Here is a 14,613-nt window from a genome sequence, read left to right as displayed (position 1 = left end):
GGATCCCATCCAGTGAATTTTTTATTTTATCTATTTTATTTTTCTATCAAATTTTTACATTTTGTTTGCTTGTTTATGTATTTATTTATTTTTCTCTTTAATTGCTGAGATTCCCTGTCATTTTATTGGTTTCAAGGTAATACTGCTTTACTTCCCAGAGCAGAGTTGTAACAGCTGCTTTAAAACCATTGTATGGTAACTGGAATCTGAATCATGCTGGAATTGGCATCTCTTGATTGCCTTTTCCCTGGAGAATGATTTATATTTTCTATGATTTTGTATTTCGAGTACTTGTGGGTTTTATCCTGGGTGTTCTTTCCTGTGGTCCTCTGGAAAATGTACATGTTTTGTTTTAGAGGCAGTCAACTCAACCTGGGATTGTAAGCACTGTTTCACATTCTGTGTGCAGTGGTTCACATCTAAGCTTGATTCCTCAGGCTTTTAGTCATCTGTTTTAGGTCAGTTCTGCACAAGCATGGTTCGAGGGATGGTGGTTTCCCCTCACTTTCTGATCTGCTTGGGCTCCGTTCCCTGCTTCCTCTGGCTGGAAATAGCAAGGATCCTGCTGGGGTTTTAGTGGCCCAAGACAGGTGCCTCTTCACAACTGTGGTTCTGCCTCAGAGTGAAGCTGCCAAAAGAACACAGAGGGAAACTCTCCTTTGTGAGGTTACTTCTCTGAGGTTTGACCTCCCTGCCAGTCCCTATTTTCTTTAGTGTTCAAAATGCTCAGGTCGTTGTTTTTTGGTCTTTTGTTCCAAGTTTAGAGTTGCTGTCGGTGGGAGAGTTAGGGGATCTAACACTGCCGTGCTGGAACTTGAGCAAACTGTACATTTTTGAGACCTTTGTTTTTCTACTCCCTGTATTAACTTTCTTCCTATTTTTTGTTTTGTTTTGTTTTTCTTTCATATTGGAGTTTTTTTGGGGGAGGGATATTCCTTCTTTGCTTATTTATATTCTGTAAGCTGTGTTTGTGTGTTCTTGACTTGTTGATCTAGGGTTGTGTCATTTCTTGGTGAGCCAGCCTTTTCGTTGGGGACCTCCCAAATGTCATGGTTTGCCATTTAATTGGGAAGCTATGGCAATAGTTTAGGTAAGGGGTACTGGTGCCTTGATTGGATAATTAACGGCACTAAAGAGAACTAGATGAGTGGATTCAAAGATGTGTGTGTGCACTTGGCAGCCCTCACCTCAAATTTTGCCTGTAAAAACTTTTCCCTGAAACCATCAGAGAGTTTGGAGTTTTTGAACACGAGCCACCTATTCACCTTGCTTGGCCCTGCGATAAACCTTCTCTGCTCAAAAAAAAAAAAAAAAAAAAAAAAAAAAAAAAAAAAGTATGTAGTATATGTGTATGTGTGTATTTGAATCAGCATCAGAAGTACTCATAAAGGGAATCCTATGGCAGTTAGATTACTACTGCCATAGTAATTTTTATTGGAAGTATCTTGAAATAGTCTGAAGTTAGAGACAGTAAAACCTGAATTTGGTTGACTTTGCCCCTAATTAGATGTTTCAGTTCAGTTGTTTTGTTTGTTCCATTATATATATTCATCTCAGAGGATTGTTGTTGGAACTGAAGTAGATGATATATGTAAAGTGCCTCTTTTTTAAAGTAACATTTTATTAGTCCTTTACTATGTTAGGTATTATTCTAAGTATTTAGAATAGGTGCTTATGTGTTTTTGAATCCTTATGAAAACCCTGTGAGAAAACAGACTCCATTTTGTAGATGATAAAAATGCCCAAGCAGCTCACAGAGTTGGTAAGTGCTGGTGCCTAGATTTGAGTCTAGAAAAGTTGATCCCAAAATCTATATACTTAAGCAATATGCTTCATATTTTTAGTCCATTTTAGATGGTTGAGACAGTCAGAACTGTTTGTGCCAGTATTTTGTTATTTGGCTCGTTGGTACATGATATATTCCTACACAGGGCTTTTCATTGACTTAGTTAATTAAAAACAAAATTACTGTATAATGAAATATTTTCAGATCTGTCTTTTCCCATGTTTTAGTTATGCCAACTCAGGTTTCTCTTCAAAGAAAAATTCACTCTTTAAAAAGTAAAGTTAAAATTTTAGTTTACTGGGGTTTTTCCCCTCTAAAGCTGTTTGGTAAATTTATTTTATTATGTGGGCTGAGATAGGTTTGCTGACAATTGGAATTTGAGTACCGTAGAGAACCACCTACTCAGCTTCTCTCTGGATGGTACTTTTGCTCTGGTTTCTTCAAAGACCCAAGTTATATTTTGTCTTGCACATCATTTGCTCCCAGTGCAAATCAATGCCATAATGAATTCATGTGTGTAAATTTTTACTAGAAAATGCCAATCATGTCAAGTGTTGTTGAAAACCTTGGTGTAGCAGTATTTTTTTTTTTAACTGACAAGTGCCTTTAGAAAGGTGGCATTATAGTGATCACTGTAACCTGAGAATAAGTAGTATTTACACAGGATTAAAGAAATATATGGGGGGAAGCAGTATGGGGCACACTGCCAACTTTTGAGGGAAACAGACAGAGAATGTGTGTGTGTGTGTGTGTGTGTGTGTGTGTATTTGGCTCTTGATATTATGAAATTATTCAGATTGTGTATTTAGATTTATCAGCCAGTTTTTGAGGGTTTGCTTTGGCATAGAACACTTTGATGGGTGAGCCCTTTAACTCAGCATCTCAGCATGTGCTTTGCTTCCCGGATGAATCAAGGACAGCAGCGTGTCTTAGTAATTGATATTTTACTGTTTAGTTTGCTGGGGAATTCTGTTCTTAGCTTTTTGGTGTTTGCTAAGGAAAGAACAAAACTGTCTCTGAAGCATGTTGGTATTTTGGCCTTGCCGGTCTTGGTTCCCTGGTTTTCCTGTGATAGGATAGGCAAACTTTCGTTTTTCTTTATTCCCCCACTGCTCTAGTCATGCTGTGTTATGGCCTTGCCTCAGAGACTTGTTAAAGGTTCTAGCAATTGATGGTTTGGTATTTGTACCCATTTCCAGTACAGTATAATACCTCAAACATATGAAGTATTTAGTAACTATTGGTAGAGGAACGGATAACTGACTGACTGAATGAAAATGAATGAATCACAGAAAGAAGGGTCGAAGAGGCTCAAAGACCCAGTCAAGATTATCCAGGAGGTGGTAGATCTATATCTTAAATTCAGATTTTCTAGCATCAAATTACTTTCTTTTCTGTTCATTTAGCAACTCCCTGATTATCTAAAAGAATGTGAAGTCAAACAAGACAGTGCACCATGCTGATTTTGTAAATGACAAATGAATGTTTATGATAAAAACTTTATCAGTATTACATGGGATTAGTTGCCATATATCCTTGCTAATAAAACTAAATCAAGCTAATTAATTATGTAGACTGAAGCTTCAGTCCACTCTATGTGAAAGAGGCTGTAGCCACAGTTCTGGATTCAGTTTTCTCTAGGACTCTTTAAAGTTGGCAGAGGAAAATAAGGACCCCTTCAAAACAAACAGAATGAACAGTCAAAGATAGGAGGACAACCAGAAGGGACTAATTCTCTGGAAGCGAAAGAAAACCAATTAGAACTACACTCAGCAGTGTTGAACGTACAGTCGGCCCTCCGTATCTGGCTTCTGCAGCCTGTGGAGATGGAGGGCCGACTGCACTATACTATTTTATATGAGGGATTTGAGCATCCATGGACTCTTGGTATCTGCAGGGTGGGGGTGGGGAGTTTTGGAAAACTAGGATATCCAGGGACAACTGTATTTGAGATTTGGGGTAGGATGAGTACTGAAAAAAGGTTTTTGGATTTAACAGTTAAAAGGTCATTGTCTTAGCAAGAATTGTTTGAGTAAAAGCCAGATGCTAATGGTTTGAGGAGGAAATGAGAACTAGAAGTACACAGAATATTTCTTCTTCTTCTTCTTCTAGGATGTTTGTCACTGAAGGAAAAGAAGGGCAAGATGGAAATAGTTCAAAAAGGATGGGAAAAATTTTTAATTTTATCTGGGGGCAGGTTTTTTCTTTTTTAAGTATGGTGTGAATAGAATATACACGTGGGCATAAAGAAGTTAGTGGAGAAAAGAAAGAGACATAATGTAAAGAAAAAAAATGATACTTGGGGAGGCAGGATCTTCTCTGTATGGCTGTCTGGCATTTAGGAGCAAAGAATGTAAGTGGAAACCATATGCTAAATTTAGAGATGCAGGGGAGAGAAGTTGAAGACATTTTTGCTTGAAATCCTGTTTTCCTCTGTGAAATAGGAAGCAAAGATTTTGACAGAGCCCCATGGTTGGAGATGGGGACTTGAAGGGTGGCGGAGCTTTAACACCTGCCACGGTGATGACGGCCCTGCTGGGGTTGAAACTAAATTTGTCCTTGGCACCAGTCTACACACTTACAGGATTTGCTTCCCTCCTGCTGGGAGATAGTAGACAGTTAGGCTCATCCCATATTGGGTCTCGGTGAGGGTAGACATGGCAGAGGATATGGGAACTAGGAAATTGAGGGTGAATGTCAAGCAAGGTTTTCACTTTATAGTCCAGGCTATGTAGGATAGAAAGTAAAACCAGGTGGCAGCGAGTTTAGAGGGCACAAAGAATAGACTTAGTGGAAGTAACGGAGTGAGAAAGGTAGAGGCCAGGAGCCTGTGACCAGGAATTAAGATGCAGAAATCTAATATTTCCTAGCAGAAGCAGTTCCACATGATGATCAGGTCAGGGAAGCAGAGAACTGAGGTAGTTACTGGGCCACTCAACTTGGGATATCATTACTTCCTGTTGCATAGCTAAAGTGTTAAGCTGGTTTAGTTATCTTCTATTATGGTAAGAATTAAGGTAGAGGGGATGCTATTGGAGTTAGCGGGCTGACTTGTAAGTCTTACTCACTGGGGAATGATTTGGACCCTTGTAAATATTTAGAACAGGATGAGAGAAAGTCTGGCAGGCTGTATAGACAGCATGAACTTCAAGAGAGGCTCTTGATTAGAACTGGCAATATCCAAGAACATTTCCCTTGTTTTCTTGTTGCCAGATAAAGGGGAGCAGTGCGAGGATTAACATTCTTATTTGAGAGGCTTTTGAGGGGTGTAGTGCCATCCAGCTAAAATAGGATTTTGATTAAATGTGGAGAAATCATTTTGTAAAATTGCCTGAAGGTAGAGATTTTTAATGATCATATGGGCTTTCTGGCGATAGAGTGGAAGTTGTAAGAAGCCAGAATTGTAGAGTTTTAAGTTAATCTGTTTATAGAATATATTTTTCTATTTTCTTGTCATATAGCATTTTGTTTTTCTTTATTTTGAAATAATTTTAGACTTATTGAAAAGTGTGGAAAAATAGTACAAAGAATTCCTGTATGCCATTTACTCAGCTTCCTCCAATATTGACATTTTATCACATATGCTTTGTGATAGTCCCTTTATCTATGTGTATATATACTCACATACACTCTTATTTTTTCTGAAGCATTTGAAAGTGAATGGCAGACATGTTACCCTTTACATGTAAATATTTCAGTGTATATTTTCTAAGAACAAAGCTATTCTCTTACAAACTACAGTGCAGTTATCAAAATCAATGACTTTAATGCAATACTCTAATCTATAAAGATACTAGTTTCCCTACTGTCTTTTATAGCGCAAGAAAATAAATGTATTTTTTAAGATCAGGATCTAGCCCGTGATTGGCTATAGTGCTTAGTTTTTGTGTCTTTTCATCTCCCTTAATCCAGAACAGTTCTTTAATCTTCTTTGTCATGGATCACATTGATGTTTTGGAAAGGTTCATATTGGTTATTTTATAGCATACTCCACACAGGTCCCTCAAAAAAATAAGTATGTTCACCCATTGGTTTTAGAGCTCACTTGTTATTATTGCCTGAAAGAGTTATAACGGTGGTGGTTGTCAAATGTGATTTCCTAATTCTGTCATTTCTTTGCTCCCTTAGCCTCCAGTTTATTTATTCACTTATATCAGTATGAATTCATGGATTTTTATTTTATTCTTTTGGTTATAATCTTAAACTATCATCATTTATTTTGAGGCTCAGATTGTCCCAGATTTGACCATCTGCTCCTTTGTCCTTGTGACACGTCCCTTTCGTTCTTGCACATTCCTACCCTATAGCATTGAGATGATGTGAAAGTATAGTGTCTGGAGTTTAGTTCGGATGGAGGAAGCTCTGTCTACACGTGTACACAGGACTGCAGTGGAGGAATAGTGACCAACACAGCAGTTACGTGAGCCGGCAGCTTACTGAGCTAAGCTGGGTGCTTAATGAGCGTTTTCTCACAGAGTTGTTTGTGGAGAGTTTGTAGAGTTTTTTGTTTTGTTTTGTTTTTTAATCAGACTGTAGAATAAAACAATTGGAACATTGGTGGTATGTTGCTCACAATGTTGGCGTGCCATTATCGTTGGAGTTCTAAGGAATAGATAGTATTACTGTGAAAACAGAATGCCTTTGTAGATTATGTACATGAATATAAAATGTGATTAACAACTAGGTAAGGCAAAAGGGCACCTTGAAGAAAACTCTTGTTATAGGTGGAAAAGAGACAAAGAAAAAGCCCTTATGAATCATTTTGACTTCTAAAATGGGTTTCATTAGAATGTCATCACACTCAAATGGATACATGCTGGTATTACTTTATGTATTGGTAATGTTAACGGGTTGATGGAAAATAACAAACATCGTCTATCATAACTAGGTCTATGTACCTGACTTTCTTTTCTTGTGAAGATGAGAAAGGTTATAAAAAGTTATTGAATGGATGGGTGTAAAGTCTGTGTGTGTGTGTGTGTGTGTGTGTTTTTTTAAGTATCACGGAGAAATTTTACAAATGTCAGTTTTCTAACTTGTAGAAACTTATTCCTTTAAGCATGGATGGAAATCTCTTTAACTTATTACATTCTGTCCTACATTAAGAACAAGAAAAGAACATTTCACACTGTCTTTCATCTCTGTTCCAGAGAACTTAGAAAAAATACAGAAAAGTTTTAAAAAACCAAAGAAAATACAAACAGCTCGCAAGCACCCATGCTACCCATTTTGTCTGTTAACAGTCATTTTGAAATTGTTAAGGTTTCATCTTATTTAAAATAAGATGAATAATATAGATCTACACTCAGTCTTGTTACTTATTTAACACTGTGTCATGAGCATTCCTGTGTCATTAAGTATCTTTTGGAAACACCATCTTAAATGGCTGTATAATGTTCTGTTATATTGATACAGTGTGTTTACTGTTTTGGATGAATAGATTGTTTCCAGTTTTCAATTATTGTAACACTATGATAAACAGCTTTAAAAAGACATCCTGTTTTAAGTTTCTGATTAGTTTCTTTGGGTTTAGTCTTAAAATGAGAATTACTAGGCTAAAGTATGAGTGTTTTTGTAATAAAAGGTTTTGTAATCACCTTTTATTTTTATAGAAAGTGATATATACATATTTTTTTAAAAATACAGACAGTATGAGTACAAAGAAAAAAGCAATCTAGGCACCCAAATCTTATCAACCAGAAATAACTTATATTGACATTTGGTGAGCATCATTGCGTTTGTGCTTATAGACAGGAGTAACATGATAAGAATGGAATAATGATATTCTATTTTAAAAATGAGAATATGAAATACAATTTTGTTTGAATTTAACAGCAAGGAAAAAATCCTTAAAGAACTGGTAAATTCTGGATAAAAGTTTCTTTACCATAGAGTTCTTAGGTTCTGTAGGATTTTACTAAAATTAAGAGTATAAAAACCAGTAAGAAACTAGAGTAATTTAAAAAACTGCACATTTTAATTTTAGATAATTAGAGATTAAGTCCCTGCTGTGAACGATGAGCTGAATGGTACTTTTTTTCATCTCTTCTTTTCCCAGTTCCTGATTTTTATGTTGCTTATATTTTTACTTTTTCAGGTATATAATGTTTGCTGTTTCACAGCAGCTATTTATTTAGTAGTTTTGCACTATATTTAGCATTAGTGCTGTATTTGAAAGGACTCGGTGCTAATCACCACATCTTTTCTCATTGCTCTTTATTTACTTAACTTTCTGATTGATTTTTATCGTGGAGTAATTTTTCCCAAGGACTCTTGGGTGCTGTGTATACTTTGTATATGGAAGACAACTTGGTGGGCCAGCTTTTTGTTTTTCTTTTTTTAAGTAAATATTAAAACTATGAAACATTTTAAACATAAAGAAAAGTTTAGAAAATAATATAAAAGATAGTTCTATATCCACTGTGGAGATAATGAATGTTAGCATTTTTGCCATATTTATTTTTGGTCTTGAGCATTCCTCCCTTCCCTTCCCTGAGATAAACTTAAGCCTTTCGTTCCTTTCTCTACACTCTTGAAGTTGGTGTATATAATTCCTGTCAGTGTTTTTATTACATATATGTGTGTCTGTATACAACAGATATTTTAGTTTTAGAGTATGTAAAAGTATATTTGTTACAGCATTTTACCAGTTTATAGTTTTTCAGCTTGCTTTATTTACTTAGCACGTTTTAAAGATTTATCGATGATGATTCATATAGATTTAATTCATCAGTTTAAAATGAATTGTGTTATATAAATCGTGGAATAATAGTTATTCATTGCTTGCTGACCAGACCATTGTTTTCAGTGTCTCACTATTACAAATAGTACTGCCACAAGCATCCTTGTACATGGCTCCTTTTGTGCAAGTGTGAGAGTTTTCTAGTGTTGACATCTAGGAGTGGGGAATTACTGGGTCCTATACACCTACAGTCTTACTAGGAATTGCCAATTGCCCTTCAAGGTGGTTAATGAATTTATACCCTTACTGGCAGTAGTTCGACTTCTTCTCCATCCTTTCTAACATACAGTTTTTGCTTCTTTAATTATTAGAAATATTTACTTTTAAAATTAATCATTCATTTTCCTACTGTGTACTTTGTTTCATTTCTTTTGTCTAATATAATCTGGTTTTCCCTAGAGTTTTCATTTTTATTAACTTGTATCAAAATACTACCCTTTTTGTGACCTGATTTTGTACCTATATTTTTTAATAGTACACTACTTTTGGTAAGTAAAAGTCCTGTGTATGAACACATTACAGTTCTGTGCTCTAAGTCATTGATGCGTCTTCTGTCAGTGTGTAAAGAACTTCGGGGTAGTTTGTCTCTATCCTTTGACCTAGCCTTGCTCACTCTGATTTTGTAGTGAGAGAGGATAGCTCCTTGTGATTTTTGTGGCTTTCCTTACTGTTGACTGTTCTATCAAGCTGTCATAAAAATGTCTCTAGAGTAGTTATTCTAAAGACTTGTGTGATGCAGTGTTGGAACTGATATTCTTGTTTAGGTTGTTATTAATTTACTTACCTATGGTTTTTGGGGAACACCATTAGTTTAATTTAGTAAGCTTTGGGGAACAAATACTTGCTTATTAAGTTATGATGATTGCCCACAAAAGTTGAATGATTTACTGTTTCAGGTTTCTACTATGTGTAATAACATCATGGAAATCATAGAAATATATATGGTGTGATTATTGATCTTGAGATGTTGAGTGCATCCATTATTGACCAAGCTCTCTTGCCTTTTGGTAAAAGAAAAACTCTGGGAGTCTTAGTGGACTGCACATTTAATGTGAAGCTTACGCTGTGCCCTAAACTCTGCTACCTGTTTTAGGGGATACCAAGATGAATAAAGCATACTTCCTAAATTTCAGAAGCTCATAAGCTGACTGGGAGGTAATGACATTTACAGATCTAATTAAAGAGTCTCTAAGCTTCTAGGGCACAGCACAATCTTGCAAACTGGTAATTTCCTCGAAGGAAATGGTTGCAGTTAGGGTTTACTAGCTTTTGTTTTTCATACTTGTACCTAAATAGTTTTGCTTTTAAAAACCTCTTGAATGTTCAGATTTTGATTACTGAAAGGTGGCTTCTTTCAAGTCTGGTGTTGTCTTTTTTAAAAAATATTATTACTATACATTATTTTGGATCTCAATCATTTTATTGTGAAGCATACCTCTTAGCCAATTTTACTTTTTAAATTTTCCTAGTTACCACATTTGCTGACTTATTTTGGTGCATGCAAATAAGAAACTTTCTGGAGAATCTGTCAGAGTATTCTTATTTAATTTGATTAAGGAAACAGAAAGGAAAACCTTTTCATTACAAGTTGCCATTGTCATTATATTTATTATGACTTGTTTTGGATAGGATATGTTGACTGAAATAAAAATGTACAACATAAATATTGTCAGTTCAGTCTTATTCGGGGACCTTACTGAGGACTGTTGCTGGGAAGTGGCCTCTCAGCTCTGAGCAACTGCTCTAAAGAGGTAAGGGAGGAGCCAGGATAATATATGAACTTTATTTGCTGGGAAGTTAAGCATAGAAAGATTACTGCTAATCACAAAAAAACAGACGTCTTAAGTTAATAATTTTAGTGCTTTTCTGTGTATGAGAAAATGCAAGAATCTGGGTCATTTGAAATGTTTCCTTAGATATGCATCTTAACTATCTAAGGGACAGTAGATCCAAAGCACAGAATGTTTCCTGTTTTTCTCCATCCCGAATTCCCCTCAGGGGGGCACTGTCTCTGGGCCACTGCAGTAGCTAATGGCCTGATCCTTGTAGAACTGAAATGTTAGGCAGCACTTTTTTCTTCACAAACACCAGTGTGTTAGCTTGTAAAACCAGAGCATTGGACTATTTTGAAAACTCAGGATTTGAATAGTTTTATAATTCGAACATTATTTAAAATTTCTTCTGCTTTTAAAAAATGCATAGAGGGACCTTTTCCATTGGGGTTTCTAAATTATGGTCCCCAAGCCACTTAAGGAAATCAAACACTGGAATTGCTCTGGATCATCATTTCCACAGCAGTTTTGCATATCCTCTAACTGGACAGTCTTATTAGCTTATTTTTTTGCCCATCTTTGATTCAGGCATCCGCCCAGAAGGAGGTCCATGTTGTGTCAAAGGAGAGCATTTTCCTGACTGACAGAGATAGTCAAGGTCTAGTCTTAGAACAGGGTGGGTTCAATCCCACCCAAGTTACTGTGACTCTGTGATGAAAGAGGGATGGGAAATTTTAGGGAGGCAGTCACATGTCTATCACAGATAACCTAACTGCTTAAGATCATAGTGTAGTCAATGATAAATACATCTCAAAAAGCTACTTGCATTGTTGAGACAAAAATCCAAGATAGTGTCCAGATCTGAAAAATGTAGTCTTTAAAAAGTAAACTTTAAATATGTTATATGTAACACATATTTTGGTATAAAACCACAGAACGTGAGGCTGAGGCTGAACACCTTCCTGTGATGAAACACACAGATATTTATGGCAGACATTGTGGTCTTTTCATGCTAAATTGATGTGAGCCAGATTGGGAGATTATGAGGTGCCCTTTGTGGAGCAGCATGAAATAATGATAGTCTCTCATACCAGCACGACTTTCACTAGCAAAAGTATGCCTGTATTACATTATGAAATACAAAACTACAACCAAACTACTACTTTCAAAAGAAGAAGCTGAAAAGTAGGCATGATTTGCCAACTTGCAGTTTTTCCATTCATATTCACTTGTTCTTCCTAATCATTTGTATAATTTCTTAATCATTGCTTTATCATAGGCTAGCTTCACTAGCAGAAAAGTATCCAGGGACAGCAAAAGTGTAGTGGAAAAAAACTGGGGGGAAGGGATTAAGCCTAAAATTAAGAAGATTCTGTTAATTTGCTTAATGGTATGGGTGTGCATGAGGAAGACTGCTGTAGTTCAGTTTTGGTAGAAAATCTGGTTTGCTAAGCAGCCGTGTTTTGTGGGAACCTAGCTTCTGAGCTGTTGGTTTGGAACACTTGGGCTGTCGGAAGAAATTTCTTAGCACCAGCTGTATTACTTTATCCCTGGGAGCATAGATAAGGTAGCTCACGTTCTTCTTGGGTGACTGTAATGAGTAGCTTGACTCTCTGGATTGATTTTATTGCTGCCTTGTCTGTTTGCTTCTCTAAATCAGGTAGCTAAGGCAACACTGAATGATAGAGACTGCCAGAGGTTTTTTCCTAGATCATGTTATTTAGAGTTAGGGACCTTTGTCATCTACTAATTTCCAACAGAGGGCAAGAATCCTGTTGTTTGTAGGTTGACCATACAATTGTTTTGAGAGTGTAAGTGGCAGAGAAGATGCTCAGTTGAGTGGGGCCCTGGCATAACAAGCATACAGTGGGACTGTCCTGGGAGAAGCAGCTGTGTGGTCATTCTGGTCATGCAGCAGTCTTGCCAAGTAATTGTCCAAAATCTGCCTCAAAGGATTTGTTTCCTCGCAGAAAAGCTAGTGCTCTAATAATTTAAAAAATTCTAATTAAAAAAAATTAAAGTTCTTTTATTGAGCTAAAATTTATCTCCTTGCAACTACTAACGCTTCTCAGTTTTGCCCTCTGGTACTAAATATAGTCAGAATATGATAGTAAACAAAATGTATTAGCTCTTAAGAAACTTTTTAAAGTACAATTTTAGACATTTTTTCCCCAGAATCTTACAGTTCTCTCTTTATAATTCTGATCTGTGCCCAAATTGAAACAAAAGAAGAGAAAAGAAATGAGAAGAAAAAAAGGCCATACTGCTTGCTGGCTAACCCACCAGGCCCCGGTGCTGGGCACCACCCACTGAGCAATGCTTCATAGCACGTCCATATGTTCTCATCTTGGTGTGTTTAGAAAACACACCAAGTGAGGTCTCTGGCTTCTCAAAAGCAATGCTTCCAGTTATTACATTAATATTTTATCACCTTACAGTAGAAAAAAGGGCTATTTTTAGGAGACACACCAATTAAAGTAAAAGAAACAGTAGTCTGTACACAGGAAGGCTAGACCTCCAGCTAGTTAATCATAATGCTTACAGTTTCTTATCATTAAAAATACTTATTATACATCTATAAAATCTAACTACAGACGTGTTTAACAAAGCCCTCTCGTCATCCTTTTATTTCTCAGACTGAAAAAGTTGTGGTTCATTGTGCAGCTTTTCATCACCCCGGTCACTAAAGACATATTTTAATTTTCATGTGCTATTGCCCACATTTTTTTTCAGGAGGCTCATAAATAGGACACATTGGGAAGGTAACTTTTGAGATGATGTTTGGATAGGACACAGAGCCTGATTCATTTTATTTTTATACACACACACACACACACACACACATCCCACCTCACTCTTCCCCCTGTTTTTTTTTTTTTTTTTTGCTGTTCAGGTAATTGTTAAAGAATGAAAAATAGAACTATTTAACAACATGTTCAAGGAAAAAGTCCACAAATTGACGGCGTCTTATTTAATAAACCTGTAATTTAATTTGAACCCCTGTATGAATTTAGTTAAAAAGTAATCAAATGTTGATGAAAAATTAATCAGTAGTCACTTTAAGAAAAGTGGAAATTTTTGTTCGAGCCAGTCTGAAGATGGTAACCCAAGAGACAGTCTTTCAGAAGTTCTGAGGGCTGTTGTGTTAGAGGCCAAGGCACAGTTGTGTAAGGTTTTGAGACAAAGGGTTATACCTCAAAGTAACGTACTGAGAGTTTACTTAGTTAAATAAGGTGAGTCGTGGGTCATTGTGACTCCTTATAGGATTCAGAAAGAAACGTTATCTTCTACAGAGTTACCTTGCTGGCACCAGATGGAAATTGCTTTTTTTGGATGAGTAGGCATTCCTGTGTGTTCTAAGGGGACCTAGTTAATGTATAACACAGATGCCCAGTGAACACTAAACGGGAGGGGGTGGTGCCTCAAATGGCAGAGGACATTTTATGTTACATTTTTCTTGACTTGCCTTAAATACAATTTTGTCTCATCACAAAGTAGGACTGATTGAACTTGAATCTATTTGTAATCATGAATTTTTTTTCTCTATCATTTCCTAACAATTTGAACTTCATCTTTATTGTAAAGAAACTATCAAAATTCTAAACTTAATAACTGATTGTCTCTTAAAAAGTTCATTCATCTTTTAAATGCTATTTTTACCTTGTTTTTAGCTGAAAAATGATTCTTTGCCTGAAATGATCTTTAAAAATTAAAAAAAATATATTTACATTAATATTTTCTTTTTCCCATTGTTCTCTTAGCTTCACAATGAAGAGGATAATTCAGACTCATCCGCTATAGAGCAGCCATCAACTTCCAACCCCACACCACCGACTGGGCAGCCTGCTCCCTCAGCATCGGGGCTTGAAACTGACTCTTCTCCTCCACCCTACAGTAGTATTACTGTGGAAGTACCTACGACTTCAGGTACTGTTGTTTCTAGTTTGAAGCAACTAGTAATGTATTTTAATAACTCAGTTTTTTGTTTTGTTTTGTTTTTACCAGTATGGTTTTGTGTAATTACCCAGTCTTATTAATAGGCTTCTTTGGTTTTATGGTTTTTAAAAAAGATTTTTTCCAAAGACACTTTATGAAATATTAACTTCATATATTACTTGTCTCATTGTTGTTTTAAAAATTAATTTAAAAGTGTAGCTGTTAAAACTTTCTTATGCTCACTAGACTCCATTCCCAGTGGACTAGCCATGTAACTTTTGTAAGAAATAAACAAACGTAGAGATACATATATATTCATACATGTATACACATATACACACATATGCATATATAAATACTCCCATATGTGTGTGTGT

The 14,613-nt window shown here is 36.0% G+C and overlaps 1 protein-coding gene across 2 annotated transcripts in view; it reads left to right on the top strand.

Moving 5' to 3' along the window:
- The window catches only part of NDFIP2 (Nedd4 family interacting protein 2), a 57,902-nt gene that overhangs the window by 16,401 nt on the left and 26,888 nt on the right, over positions 1 to 14,613 (top strand). For both annotated transcript variants that reach the window (XM_031466187.2, XM_010996842.3), the window contains exon 2: positions 14,062 to 14,227. In XM_031466187.2, the coding sequence (XP_031322047.1) occupies positions 14,062 to 14,227 (166 nt within the window). The remainder of the gene's footprint in view (positions 1 to 14,061; positions 14,228 to 14,613) is intronic.

Source organism: Camelus dromedarius, chromosome 13, assembly GCF_036321535.1.
Source record: "Camelus dromedarius isolate mCamDro1 chromosome 13, mCamDro1.pat, whole genome shotgun sequence".
In the NCBI taxonomy this organism is placed as follows: Eukaryota; Metazoa; Chordata; class Mammalia; order Artiodactyla; family Camelidae; genus Camelus; species Camelus dromedarius.
This window is presented reverse-complemented; position numbering and strand designations above follow the sequence as displayed.